Source organism: Ammospiza nelsoni, chromosome 2, assembly GCF_027579445.1.
Source record: "Ammospiza nelsoni isolate bAmmNel1 chromosome 2, bAmmNel1.pri, whole genome shotgun sequence".
NCBI lineage: Eukaryota > Metazoa > Chordata > Aves > Passeriformes > Passerellidae > Ammospiza > Ammospiza nelsoni.
Genome location: NC_080634.1, coordinates 101,958,725 through 101,974,117, shown reverse-complemented (window position 1 = coordinate 101,974,117; position 15,393 = coordinate 101,958,725). Strand labels below are relative to the sequence as shown.

General features: G+C 39.4%; 1 protein-coding gene across 1 annotated transcript in view; it reads right to left on the bottom strand.

The window, feature by feature from the left end:
* The window catches only part of GLRA2 (glycine receptor alpha 2), a 119,178-nt gene extending 104,076 nt beyond the window's left edge, over nt 1-15,102 (bottom strand). Inside the window, exons 1-2 of the mRNA XM_059494037.1 lie at nt 14,593-15,102; nt 12,307-12,440 (exon numbers count right to left, since the gene is read on the bottom strand). Coding sequence (XP_059350020.1) covers nt 12,307-12,440; nt 14,593-14,660 — 202 coding nt within the window. The 5' untranslated portion in view covers nt 14,661-15,102. The remainder of the gene's footprint in view (nt 1-12,306; nt 12,441-14,592) is intronic.
* Nucleotides 15,103-15,393: the final 291 nt, after the last annotated feature.

Sequence of the window (15,393 nt, the reverse complement as noted above, 5' to 3'; positions counted from 1 at the left end):
GCCTCTTCAGTTCTGCATTTGGCACTACAGGATATTCCATATGATGTGTTCATTCTTCCCTGACTCTTTCTGCTGAGGCTGATAACAGAAACATACATTACTGTCAGCTCTGGGTTACAGTGGGATATATCCACACGGGTTATCTAATAGACACTGAACAAGAGCAATTTTCGGGCGCTGTTTCATTTCGCTTCACAAACCAGAAGTTCAGACAAGAAAAACCTGTTAAACAGTTGACATGCTCCTGATTTACCCAGCTAACCTGAGCTGGTCTACGGAGAATATACAGCCCCAGCAGCCACAATGGATTGTATAAATGTGCTGCAGCTGGCTTTCACATAGGGAGTTTGAGGGATGGCACCAATGTGGTCATGACAGGCTGGAAATCACTGGAGGCCATTAACCCCAGACATTATAGCTCCTGCTGAGCTCTGTATCACCCCAGTGTTGTGCAGCACATCTCTGAGCAAATCACTTGAAAACTCACTCAGATATTTCTACACAACCTTCAACAACACTTGTGACTGGGTGAAGCCATTCCCAGAGCTAAAATGTTCCATATGCAAATGAAACTGTTGAAATAAGTCTAAAAAACAGTGAATCAGAAATCTGACATCTAGAAACTTCCCAATGGAACTACAAGATTAGAGTGAAAAGTTATTTAGAATTTACATCAACATTGAGAATATTCAAATTCATCCTTTAATCTTTCATAAGTCCATCAAATTATTTTTCTTTGAGCTTTTCATCAGTCTTTCAAATTTCCAAGTCATGACAAGGACCTCTTCGCAAGGCATTTCTTTCCAAAGTTTTCTTTCTTCCAATGCAATAGAGCAATGGACACTATTTGGGCAAAAGGAATTGTTTGCTTTTCTTCTGACATGAAAAGATCTGGATCTCTACTTCTCTTCCTATCATGAAACAATGCTCACTGAAGTGGCTCTCAGCAGAGATGCTCCTCACACCTGATGCTGAGAAACTGCTCAGTTGCTCTGCATTAATGAAAACAGAGCTCTTCCCTGCTGATTGGCACGTGAACTGCATAATGTGTGCAGAGGCCTGGGACATTCCTGAATGTGGTTAAACAAAAGATGGTATTATATCTACAGTCATGAAATCATGAAATCTGCACTCCAGCATAGGGTCAGACAAACTCCTTCTGGGTAATCTTATTAATAATGTTTTATGAAGCCAGGGTAGCCAGCTCATCTGAGACTGCATGGTCTCAAGACCATGAGATAGATATGTTCACTGAAAAGAGATAGATAGATAGATAGATAGATAGATAGATAGATAGATAGATAGATAGATAGATAGATAGATAGATAGATAGATAGAGATATGTTCACAAGATATAGATCTGTTCAGTGAAAAGAGAAGGTAGGAGGGAAGATCTACTACTTAATGAAAGAAAGAAAAAAAGAAACGTATTAATAATAATATTAAAATGTTGCTGCTAACCTAGGTTTCTATTTGAAGTCAGAATGAACTGATTACTCTTTCTTGGCACACATTTCAAAATATTTATTTTTTTTTAAATGTTACTTTGTTCATTTCTCTATAAATATCCTTACTTTGTTCCTTCTCTGTGATTCTGATCTTGTGTTGCAGAAATTAATGGAAGCTCAGCTATAAGTGTCAACAGCTATAGTCTCAAACAGAGGTTTAGACAATTCCTATCCCTGTGGCAACAGAAAGGAGTCAGAACCCATTTTAAATCCTTTCTTGTTTCTCTGAGCCTCAGACCTTCATTTTATTTAACAATTCTATCAGCTTTTCTCCATAATCTTCCTTGTTTTACTGTCTGAAGGCATATGCAGGACTTGAATTATAAAAGCAGTTTGGGTGACTAATATTAGAGAGCAGACATTGATTTATGGCTGATATGGAATTATACACCAAATTATACATGGGACACGGTGAACAATGGGATTTAAACAAATAGGATGGCTCAGTGATGGGGACAAATGACAACAGAAATGGTCAGGAGCTGCTGTAGATGTCAATCAGCAACAGGCCAGAGACACAGATGCAAACACCCACCAGATCTTGAACTAAAAAAATAAAATTTTCCTTTTATTTTTAAGTATTTTATAATTTTTACCTCCTTACAATTCAACTCATTTTCACACAATGTGTGCAAAAGATATTGAAATTAATTCTTTCATACTGACTCTCATCTTCAATGCTCCCATCAGCTGATCTGTTGCTTTTTTAACTCAGCCTCCCACCCCTCTCCTTCACGCATCTCCTTTCCTTTGGTGAATATCCTGTCTTGAATCCCACATCCTAAATACAAAAAAGAATTTGTTTTTTTACTGCAAAACATCTTAAGGTGCTTCTTGAGTGTCTCTCACAAGCATTTTTTTCTATCATCTGTTCTTTGTATATATGAAATGACTGCAAGAATGACTAGAAGAATGGGAGGGGAATGAGAACTCTTTGCCAGCCTAAAAAATAAGCATCTCCTAAACTGACTGACTTACTTTTTTATGAATACCAAATCTGCTCTTTGATGCAGGATGTTCACTGCATTTCTGTGAGGAGCACCACACAGCTTTCACATAGGCTCAGAGCTCTTCTGACATAAACCGCGTTGTACGGTCAGGGCATATGATCTTCTTCTGGCTTCTACCACCAACAGTCATGCTGAGCAGAGGTCTTCTACAAAGTCATCCAAATGAGAATGTGTCCACCCTGAGGAACCTATTCATCTAAATTGAATCTATCCCTAATTATATTTAACTTTGATAAGTCAAATTTTTATTTTATATTTTTAAAAAAAGGAGTTAAGGTCTGGTTTTAACAGATTGTGTGTGTGCTTTGCCTCACACAAAACACACCTCTGAAGTGTGACAAAAACCAAAACTCTCAGGGGTATGAAGCCAAAGAGTGGAAAATTATCTGCAAAGACGTGAAAAATTCTCCCAAATGCTTATTTTTGGATGTTTCCTATAACCTGACTGACCAAAGGCTTTAACACCTCAGACTGCTCCAACTGATGGGATATCACTGGAAAGGAAAATTGCTGCAGTCTGAAACCTATATGGAGTAAATACATCCTCCATTTTAGTTTAACATGAGGGGCAATTTGCCTGTTGCCTGTGATTAAGAACATGCACATGTGTTTACGCACAGGCAACAGGCAAATTCACAACTGGAAAAAAGGAATTTTTACATATGCTCCTGCTTTGGCACCATGCATGCAATTTGCATCTCTTCAACAGCTGATTTAAATTGCTGTGTGAGTGTTTACAGCCGCCTTCTGAGCAAGCTGTTCTATTGTTTTATTTATTACTTAGGACTAATACTTTATCATAGTAAACAGTGCAAGAAGAAATAGCAATTCTGATAGCATGGTTTCATAGCCTGAGACACAGACATAAACCAGCACACATTGAGAGTGTAGCCATTAGAGGCAGCCTAACACAAAGGGTATTGATCTGGTAAATTTTAATCCTAGGTTTTCCCTGACTAATTATGTCAGTTTAAGGAAAGCATTTAGCCTTTTCTCAGATATATTTCCCCAAGGACAAAAGCAAGGGAGATAACCCATTGTTGTGTTCCTGGGGTGGAGGAGCAACGAGTTTGTTCATGCAGCATGAATCAATTGAGTTTTGGTTACCATTCCTTAGTGGAGAACGCCCACAATTCAGCCAGTCACATCTGTGCCCAGTGGCTTCTCTGCAGCCCTGGGCTTTTGAGACACAGAAATACACAGGGAGAGGTTATTAGCTTTGGGAGAAGAGCATCATTCTGCCACTGTGCTTCCCTGGACAGTCCAGTGTTCATAACAGCCAAAAAATCTCAGAAGGAGTTGCAGTAGCTGGGGCAGAACACCCAGGCCCTTGAGGAGGAACCATGTGGTCCATGGGGCAGAACATGATGCTTCAGCACAGCAGGGTTCTACTTGCAGAGAGCAAGAAATCTGCAACGGGCTCCTTGTGTGCCCTCCTGAAACTGGTTCTCAGGGGGCTTGAGGTACCTCCCTTCAGGATCCACTCCTCTGACCACGGGACCAGATCTGCCTATACAACCTTACACTGAAAAATCAGACCAAAATTCCCGTTTTTCCTCCTAAAATACAATCAGTTTTGTGGCCAATAACAAATCATTCAGAGACTTCATGGAGAAAGGATCTCTTCTAAGAGCTTCTATGCCTGTCTCAGATTGGAAGGATGTTGACTTGCATCTCAGATTATGAGGCTGTGGATTTTTAGGAAAATGGGGTGGGACATCTCTCACTCTCTTTTATTCAGAGGAGGTGGGGTTCATCCTAAAGTGCATCTGTGGTTACTGCTGAAAATACTTCTATCTTAATGGTAGGGGCAATCATCAGGAAATGTGAGAGAAGTGCTGTTTCTCAAACCCTGTCCTTACAACATTTTCTGTGACAGTCACATCAGTTGCCCCTAAAGTGTACTGGCTACAAAAGGCACTTCTGTGCATCCCATCAAAGTGGTCAAGAGCAAAGGCTCTCCTTTCTCAGACAAGCAGCTACATTGAAAGGTTGAAAAGTCACATTCCCCTTGCAATTTTTTTTCCTAGCTTACTCAAGTTTGAATTCTTTGCTTCAAAATAGACCTCTTAGAATCATTTATACTCCTTTGGGTCAGATGGAGAATTCTTTAGGTGAGGGAAAACTGGGCCACAAAGCCTTCTCTGTATTATAGAGGATGTCAGGCCACCCAGAAGACACCATTTGTTTGGGGGTGGCAGCGTGGCATGTTAAGTGATTACAGATCCACACTGAGAGGAATCTTTTTCCTGTGGAATACAAGGCAGGCTCTGAGATGTCTGGTCCACACAGGGAGATGGAGGTGGAGCAGTGCCTCGTCAGAGAGTCTAAATTTGGATTAGGAGAGAGGTGAGTGCTCTGTGAAGCAGACTGGGACACTTCTGTGCACACTTGAGAGCAAAACTGAGACAATCTGAGAAACTTGAAGTAAAACAGTAATGCACTGCCAAGAGTTACAAAGCAGGTGGATCAGAGATTTCTGGAGAGGGGGCATGGGGTTTGTTTGTGGGCTCATATTCCACCTAAGTCCTATTTTAAATGCTCTTTTCTTTTATTGACTCATGAAATACTGAATACCCCAGATGAAAACATGCATCAGGGGTAATCATAACATCTTCATTCCCTGGCAATACATGAGAATTGCTGGTAGCTGGCACAGTTCAAATAAGCCACTAGACTGCTCTTATTTAACCCTCACAAGTAAATGAATACTTGGTGAATTATACTTCTCTCTCATGTATGTATGGCTCAGATCTTGCAGTTTCCAGTATCAGAGTCTTTATATATCTATAAATTTAGAATTTTAACCACGGACTTGGTGTTTGTGACATTGACAGGCTACTATTTATGTCATACATGGTGCACACTTCATCTTAGTGATCTGCCAGACCCTGTAGCTCCCTACCTGCATCATCTGTGGGGCTCCTCTCTGCAGACTTAAAATCACACATTTCTGTGAAAGACTGTGAAATGCTGATTTAGAAGCTGAATTTTCATACATACATTTTTGGACGATTTAATCAGAGATTTACATGTATCCATAGTCAAGAACACCCCCCCCCCCCCGCCCCAATACACACAGAGAGGGGGGCAGTAATGAAGAAAAATAGAAGAATAAAGTATTGAATCTGTCTAATAACACTGCATATTTATGGTTTATGAATTCATTTTTCTAGTAACTGTGTAAAAATAGATTTGTAGATTATAAATGTATACTCTTAAAGTTAATTTAATGTACACATTCTAAATACAAACGGCATGCTTTCTAAAACAGCCAGAACACAACAAGATTCTTAATGAGTGACCAAAAGGGCCTTGGCTTCAACTGCATAAAAAATTTAAGTGTGAACATGACACTGGATGTGATAAAAACATTACACTTATATTAGAATATGATCAAAACAATAGCATCTACTCCTTTGATATGAAAGGTCTTTGGCTCTGCTTTGACATTTCTTTTTCAGAAATCCCCTTTGCAGTGTATGCAGCAGCAGAATAATATTCCAAGGCAAGAGCCAAATCTATTGATATCTCTCAATTAAATAATTGGTTCTGAATAAAGGCAACACACCAATACAATACAGATGACCATGGCCAAACATTTATATATAAGAGAATATCTGGACTGATCCTCAGCTTGGACGCCAGGCAGCATTGGTTCTCTTGTGCTTTACCCTGCTGCGTGCTCACAGCCTTTCTGGCTTGCCCTGGAAGCAGCTGGCTGTGGGTAGCTCAGAAAGAGATCCAGGGGATGAGCAGAAAGCCAAGCAGTGCAGCTAATCAGGGTGCCTTGAGCTTGCTGTCTGGCCCCATTTGTCTAGTAGCCTAGACATAACCTAACTAGCCATGCAGCTCATCCAGCCTATTCATGTTCTGAGGAAAAACCTGAAATTAAAGAGAGAGAGAAGTGCAAGGTCCATAGTCCTTTTCTTCTCCCTAGCCATTTTAAAAGAAACACAATTAAAATGCTCCTTCTGCCTGAAAATGTGCATACATAGGGCAGAGACTGAGCACCATTTCCTTAGCTTCATTTTTGCAGTTGAAGAAAAACAAAACAAAATCAAATAAACCCCATGTCCTGTGGGTAAGTATCCTTGTGCAGCATCTTGCTGTGCAATGAGGTGTATGTACATGGTTTTATCTGAAAACATTGCAAATTTCAGATGTGTTTCAAGACAGAAAATAAAACAGAAGCTTTCCTCCCTAATAATATATCCTAGGACATCTCAAGCAACTGTATTAGGGAGTGCAATGGTCTGGCCAGACCTGAAAAGTGCCCCGTTGGTCACCCTGCTCCTATAGAGAATGCTCATCCCATGCCCTAAGACTTGAGTGCACCAATAAAGTGCCCTTTCTTATGGCACACTGCTCTGCCTGAACAAGATTTGAGTCTCCATTGGACTTGGCCCTCTGAGCCTTTGAACTTGGCCCTTTGTGAAGAATAGCCCAGTACAGGATATTCACCACATCTGACTTCAGTAATTATTACCAACTGAAGCAGAGTGAGGAGGCTGTTAACCACTGGAGAGCAAACTGCTACAGTCCCATAGCTTAACTTTTGTACGTTTTTCAACTTTTGTATGTCTAGATAAGGGTGAACTTTTGCAGACAGATCCTCTTATCATGTGCATGAAAACTGTTTTTTTTTATTAAGCTTGACGCCACTAATTTCACCCTTAAATGTCATTCAATGTTTTCCATTCGTGTTTTTTTAAACATTTCATTACTGGTCAATACAGGGGCCAAATAAGTAAGCAATGGGTTTAAACATATGGGAAAACCTGATCCTTGCTGCCAAGGAGTTAAAGTATTAAAGTGCATAAGCCATTTCCTGTAACAGTTGTCAGGCTAATTGTCAGTAAATTACTTAGTCCATGTGTTTATTATTCAGATATAAACCCACAGACTCAGCATGAAAATGGCATTACACTGCTGTAATCACAGACTAATCTTTTACAACTATGGCCCTACACCCCCAAACTCCACCACTAACAAAACAGCAGCTTTTGAGCAAGTTAATTCACACTGTATTGCACCATGCAGTTTTGAGGGTAACACTAACAGGCACTATTGCTGCACACCTTCATGTAATTCCATAAAAATCAGAATCATCTTTAGTAAATAGCGATTCAATCAGAAAGACTGAATTTACAACATGGAATGAAATTCAATGCAAAGAAAATCACTATCATCTTCATTGTAAATGTTTTCTATACCTGAAGATAACACACTTCTGCAGTTCTTGGTGACCAACTCCCTGCCCTGTACCCAGGGCATGACAGCCAGCCTGTCACTTAAAGTATTTGGCATAACAGACATAGCAGTGCCCATAGATAATGGAGTTTTTTTCTGATAATTTCTAGATTGCATTTAGATTTTTAGTGGTGGTAGATGATGAAAGTGTTAAAAAGTTTCAATAATTTAGTAACCTTTGAAGATCAACACCAGCTCGGAAATGTTAAATTCAAGTTGGCTCTGCATTAGCCCCACATTTCATGTTGTAATTCAGTTTTAGATTGATCCCTTGTATCCTGGCATTACATGCAGTGCTCTTGAGCCTGAGCTGAACATACACTAAGCTAAGATACCACTTCACCATCCCTTGTTTCTAGCAATGAGAAAGCACATTCTTGGCTAGTTTCATAACAGAGGTGCTCTACACTGCTATTTCCTGTCTTTTTTTAACTTTGAAAGCAAAGTGAGCATTGGAGAAAGTAAAAGACATTGCTTCTCTTGTGTTTTACCATAAAAAATTAGAAAATTAATATTAATAAAGTAAAAATGCACTGTCCAAGCCTCACCTTTTATTGTATTTCAGAAACCATGCTCAATTGATGCTATATTTGAAGAAGAAACTGCAAATCAGCTCACAGGACCATGAGCATACATTTGCTGTCAATAGAAAGACTCTCAGGGACTTCAGTTAGTACTAGATTGCAGTCTTCATATTTACATTTAAAAGTATTCCCCTCTGTGTCCTTACAAAAATTATTAGCCTGTTCCAATTCAAAGAAAGATAAGTGGAAGATGAAAAAGTGCGCATTAAATATCTGACAGAGAGTGATTAAAGAAGGGCAGTATTGAGAGCTGTCACTCTGCAACTTCCTTCTGGCTTTTCATCAGGGAGATATCCCCTCTTAGTGTCTGGACATTTTGTATCCAAACACTTGAAATCAAAAAGAAAAAAGAAATATGTTTTTCTGCGTTCGAATGATTATATAAGACAGAACAATACAAAAGAGAAAGTATATTTCATTATACAGTACTGCTGGGAAAAAAACAAGCACAAAACCAAAAAAAAAAAAAAAACAGCCACAAAAAATCACAACCAAAGAACCCCTGTTGTTGATGTCTAAATGTTTATATATTCACCTGTTGCTCTCCCACTATCTTCCTGAATTTTTTAATTTGCAAGAACAAGATAGGAAGAAGTAGTCACTAATGAAGAAATCCTTTATCTGGATAAAACACCTTGTTCCAGTAAGTAGCATTTTCCTCTCTCTTTAGAGTGCACAGCCTTTATTTCAAAAATTAATCTAATAGCTGCTGTTTTCCAGTAATTCAAACTAGTCATAAAAGTATATTTAATTATTGTATAATCAGTGGCATAAGATAAATGTGTTCTACTCAGTTGCATTTCCATGAAATCAGAGTTTTCTGACGCTTTAAAACCCCTGTAGTGGACTCAGAAAAAGCCATGTAACTGGTCTAAAGCAGAAAAAGCTAGACAAATGCATGAGTAGAATCACAGAACCACAGATTGAACTGAGTTGGATCATCAGGATCATCAAGCCCAACTCCTGGCCCTGCACAGGGGCCAAGGGAATCCCACCATGTGCTTGAGAACATTGTCCAATGCTTCTTGAACTCTCTCAGGCTTGATGCTGTGACCACTTCTCAGGGAAGCCTGTTTCAGCACACAGCCACCCTTTGGATGAAAAATCTTTTTCTAATATTGAACCTCAACCTCCCGTGACACAGCTTCAGGCCATTCCCTTGCTCCTGTCACTGCTCACCAGGGACAGCAGATCAGTGCCTGCCCCTCCACCTCCCCTTGTGAGGATGCTGAGCACCACAGTGAGGTTCCCCTCAGCCTCCTCCTCTGCAGGCTGAACAGACCAAGTGCCCTCAGCCACTCCTCACACAGCTGCCCCTCAAGACCCTATGAGGAGAGGCTGAATATGGCACGACTATCTTGATTCAAAATGTCTTTTCTGAAACATAGTAAACAAATATTATCCTCAGACTAAAATCAAAACCAGACAGAAGGTCTTTAGTTTAAACCATTGCTCCAGTAGCCTCTTTTACGATAAAAAGTTCTTTCCTTAAAATATGAAAAATGTTATGAATCATGTACGTGTTCAGCATTTCATACATTCTTCCATTTATATGATTTAGAATATCAGTATTGTGCAATAGGCCTTACCCCAAAATTATCTTAAACATATATATAAATGTTAAAAACCAGAACGATTTATTATGGACAGAGTAAAGACTCAGTAAAAAAATAATCTTTATCATTCTAACTCAAGCAAAATAAATTTATTTTGACTCCTTTGCAGCTGTTCTTATTCTTTAAAAGGAAGAAGTATGTAATATAGAAAAATTAGTATTTTCCATTTCTTTGAACCATTGCTGAGACTTGGGCAATGAAAACATGGATATTGACTAATAAACAGGGTTATTAGCTGGCAAGGTTTTGACTGGTGATATGAAGTTCAAAACTGCATGACTTAACCCCCTAGTTCTAAACTCTGAGGTCCAAAATACCATTCAAATGAACATAGCAAAGAACAAGGAGAACTTTCAGGCCCCTCACCGGAATACTGAGAGCTCTGGGAGAGCTCCCAGACACAAAATTATGAGCAAGAATTGAAGATCTATTTACCAGCTCAAACTACCACAACGTACCATCCTGCTCTGGAGCATGACTTAAATAAATAAATCAAAAACCAAAATATGGCAGATGCTTTCCCAGTAAGGTCTCATATGTGTCAACAGGCAGCAACTTCACTTTGGGAATGCAAACAAAATACAAGGACTCAGAGGGGAGAAGTGTCTGTCAAACAGCTCAGCGTGCACCACACAATACCTGCCCCACACACCTCAGTGTCAGGGGAGCAAAGCCACGAGCCTGCCTCCTGTGCTGTCCTGAAATGGTCGTAGACTCATACTGGGGAGCAAGAGAGCTGTCTATAAGCCATGTATGCACATAGGGCTGTTGCTGTTACTGGTTTTTGTCTGAGATACAAGAGGTGATTTTTTAGTGCACACCCCACCCCGCTCCCCTGCTCTTTCCTCTTTAAAGAGCAGGAAAATGTTCTTAAGGATTGTTATTGCGCTCAATTCAGGCAACTTCTGCCTTCATTTACGTTCTCTAAAATTTCACTGATACTCATGCAAACGCACAAAATTAATGTGAGAGACTAATGCAATATTGCTTACTATAAGCTGATGTGGACACCAGTTCAGGAACTCAATAAACGCTTTGAAAAATACTCTGAAATTAAGACTTTAGACTTCACTGACTCGGTTTTCTTAATTTGTCAGCTTTCAAACCTTTGGATCTGAAATCCATACTGGTTTGCTCCCTGCTCAGGCATAGGAAGCAGTCAAAAAAAGGCACTTTGTTCTAAATCTTGTAATTTGCACATGTGGAACAGAAAGAAGAGACCAATCTTTGATCTAAATTTAATTAAACACTTTTCTCATTGACATGTGAGCTTCTTCTCTCCTTACAGTTCATTCACTGGCTAAGAAATTATTATTTTTTCCAGTCATTATCAACTTTCACAGTACTGCTAAAAAGGCTTAATACAGGAAAAAATGCATTTCAGTGGCCAGAGCTAATAGATATGAGTTGCAAATGTACATTGCCATGAGATTTGTTAAGGGAGAAAGCATTCTATCAGTTTTCAAAGTAAAACCGTACTTTGAGCTTTAAATTGGCCTAGAGGAGATGATTTTGGTGGACTCTCCCAAAATGCTAAACATTGGCAATGAAAACTTCTCTCCCAACTCCTTTCATAGAAAGCCACAAGATGTTCTGTGCTCTATTCTATAGGGATTTACAGGACTACAGCAAGGAAAACTTGCTTTGAGTAATAATGTTAGCAAAAGAAGCTTCCAGTACACAGCCTTCTTTGTGCTGGGATGGTGGTGGCGATGTTCCACAATTCAGCCCAAATTTTGGAAGAAATGGGGACTGTTATAAAAGTACTAAACAAAATACAGTTTCTATATTTTATAGGGATCCTGAGCCATTGATTTTTATCATTCATTCAGCATTTGCAGGATAAAATCTTCTGTGTATATTCCTTGAGTCCCCCCTACCTTGGGGAAGAAGATTTTACTTTCTTCAAGCTGAAAGAAAACAGATTTTTTTTCTTCAGACACTGCTATAAGGAAGACAATATCTCAGCATGAAAGTTTTAATGATATTGTCTTTGTGGCTTAAAAATTTCAGGAACAAGTCATCTCATTTGGTTTTAGTCTGTAGCCCATAATCCTATTCACTATGTTAAATTAGTAAAGTCTTCAGGAGCATTTTCTGACAGCTGAACATTATTGTCATATCAAAAGAGGTTTTCAAGCTCTGGACCCTTATTACCTACACTGCTCTGTCTCCTAATCCACTCCATGGATCAGCTGTTTTCCATGGCACTATAACACTGGAAAAGTGAAGTTATTGAAAACATACTCTAAACCCAGAGGTTAAAACCCTCTCAAAACCTATAATTTATCCCAAACTTTATCAATTAATTAATTAGAAGTCTTAGAAAACTTACCTTTAAAATTTGGTCTGATTCTAGCATCATACCCCGATGTCCTTCCCATCAATTTGTCCAAAAAATCTGAAGGAGACAGGGTCTGTGAGGGGGATTTTCCAGATCTTGAATCATGTTCTTTACAGAAAGTCGTCCTAAATAAATTATTAGCCACCATTAGCTAATATTTAGCTTGTATTGTATTCAAGTCATGGAGAAATTACATAACTAAATAAATTTGTCTCAACTCAGTGAAGGTAGAAATTAATGTTTTTACAGAGCAACATACTCTACCTTTCATCTGAAAACTTTATTCTAGAAATAAAGAGAAGTTTCAGGTATCATGCGTGAACAAAATTTTCCATTCAGAAAAAGGCTTTTAAAAAAATTCATTACAGTTTTAAGACTTTAGGAAGATTCAATTTACTATTCACCTTAATGTGTAGATACATCTTAGAATAATTTTGATATCCTATTTTATATCATTGTTTTAATTGCATGGATGCTGTTAAAATGTTATGTTAACACTGGTTTAAGGTGGTCTTAAACTTTCAAACAAGAGCCAACAACATTTAATCAGCACCACTGAAAAATACTGGATTTCTTAATGTTGGGAAAGATACAGATGGGAAAAAAAATTAATTCTGTTTTACAGATTATGCCCAAAAAGTACTTAAATCATGCTAATGAGTGTCCAGATTCCTTCCCAGCACGGCAAGAAGGGTTCTGGAGTCAGTCACAACTGATCTTAGGGGGGTTTCACCCCCACTCCATGAGCACTGAATAATAAAATTTAGTATCACCAGGTGGTATTCACATGCAAGTTCATTGAACACACCTGTTTCAAGGATTTAAGGGAAAACTTCTGGTATGATATCATGTGTGTGAAATGCTGTGTACACAGCACATTGCATATTGCAAACATACATTGCAGAGAAAGACAGTTTGGGAGTTCCCCACGGTTGTTCCCCAGGGAAAAAGAAACTAGAATGAAAACGATCATATTTGGTGTGTAGAGGCACAGATTTAATAATAAAACGTTATCTTAAATCTTAAATAACCAATTTCATTGTGTCTGTTTCCACTTTATCTTTGAGCTAAATTAAAAGCAATTCTGACTCTGACTTCTTAAACACTCTCTGTTTAAATATTTGCCCAAAGGGAACCTCTCAGTTTCAGGAGTGTTTCATGGGGTATTTTCATGCATCTACATGCAAGTATAAAAATATCAGATAAATATCTGGTCATCTGAAAGGAGAAGAAAATATCAAATCCTCTCTTGCTACACAAGAGAAACAATTCACCTGAATCATTAAAAGGCGAGGTGATAGTAAATTCTCGTGGTGTGATTCCACACATTTTTTTCATGTTCCATTTATAGGAAGCGGTTGCTTCCTTTTGCTTTTGTAAATGACAGGGTACCATTGCAAATATTTTTTAATATTTAATACACAGAAGATGATCTATCCAACTTAAATAATGAAATAATTCAGTTAAGAAAATAAAAATTGGAAAATTAAGACAATACACTTATTCATCTACAAATTACTTCTGTTTTCATTCAGAGCCCACTAGTTAGGAGTCGTGTTGTGAAGCCAGGCTCACAAATATAAACAGTTTCACTCTGTCTCTATATGTATCCCTCATTACTCTTAGAACAACACTTTTACGTGTAGATTCATCTGTATGTGCAGATGCACAGCAGCATACAGTCCAATAATAAATCTCATCCAAAATTCTGGTTAATAAGACTGACCTCTTTGCTTAGCACCACCAAAAAAGTCAATAGCTGAAGAAAAAGCTCATGAAATGTTAAAAACAATCAGAAACATTGGGACTTTAAGTGAACACAATACTAGTCTGATCTAGGGTTTTCCCAAAATCAGAGAGGGCTGGTTCTCTAATTTCGAATAACTACATCCCTGACAAAACCAGTACAATCATTTCCAAAAATTGATGAGGAGGGAACCAAAGAAACTTCCTAAACAACCTTTGCCAGGAGCAGAGATTTGCATTTAGGAAGAAAAGCCAAAGAAAATGTTCTTAGCTGTACTGATACACAGTTAAAAAAACCCCACATCTTTGCATCAGAAAATGGAAAATAGATCACCCAAACTTGAGATTATTATTTTTTGTGTTTGTTACCAAGCAACGAGTCTCTGAGTGTAAAAAGGGATAGTCTATATAGAATGAACACAAAACACTCTCAAATACAGCAAACAAACTAGGTTATTGTGACGTAGTATCTTTATAGTTATGATTCTCACGACCTTTTGACAAATATTATTACAGAGTGGTATCACCTACCTGAAGTGGTTTGTCTCTAAGAAAAATGCAAACAAGGTCGTCAAAATTTTCACTAGCTGCCGGTTCATTCCTCCTGCTTTCTGTGATGATTTGGAAATATCCCAGAAACGATTCCAGAGAGATGCAGGGAAAAAGTAAGCTGCTGCTGCCTAGATTTCCAAATTCAGCAAAAATTTAATTTTCTTGACAATCAGGAAGAGAAGGTCTGGATCTCTACAAAGTGGGGGTAAAAGAGAAGTGCCAGTCCTTGGAATCATGGTCAGGTCAAGCCTAGGCTCATCTCCAGCAGTCAGCACAAAAGAGATAAGGCATCAGACACAGTCGTTCCCCCGACTTGCTTTTGGTGATGGAAGGGAAAAAAAACAAGCAAAAAAGAAGAAAAGAAATACAAAGAAAGGGGGGGGGGGGGGGGGGAAGGAAAAGAGAGGAGGAGAAAACCCAACTATGCGAGGAGCATCAGGCAAAAGGGAACAGCGCTGAGAGCAGTTCTGTTGCCGATATGTTTTATTCCCCTTTAGTATTTATGAACGGTGGTGGGGCTACCGGGTCGCTGTGCTTTCCCGTCTTTGGGTAGGGAAGCGTCGGCGTTGCCGGGGAGGGCGGCGGGGTGTGCGGGAGGGGGCTGCGGGCACGGCGGAGCGGGCGGGAGCCGCGGGCAGCGCTGGAATGGGGCGGCAGCGCCGGATTCAGCGCTCGGACAGCTCCGCGCCCGCGCTGCGCATGCGGGGGCCGCGGGGGGAGCGCGGGGCGTGCGCGGGGCGCGGGGCCGGGGCTGCCGCGGGGGCGGGCGGGACCCGCGGG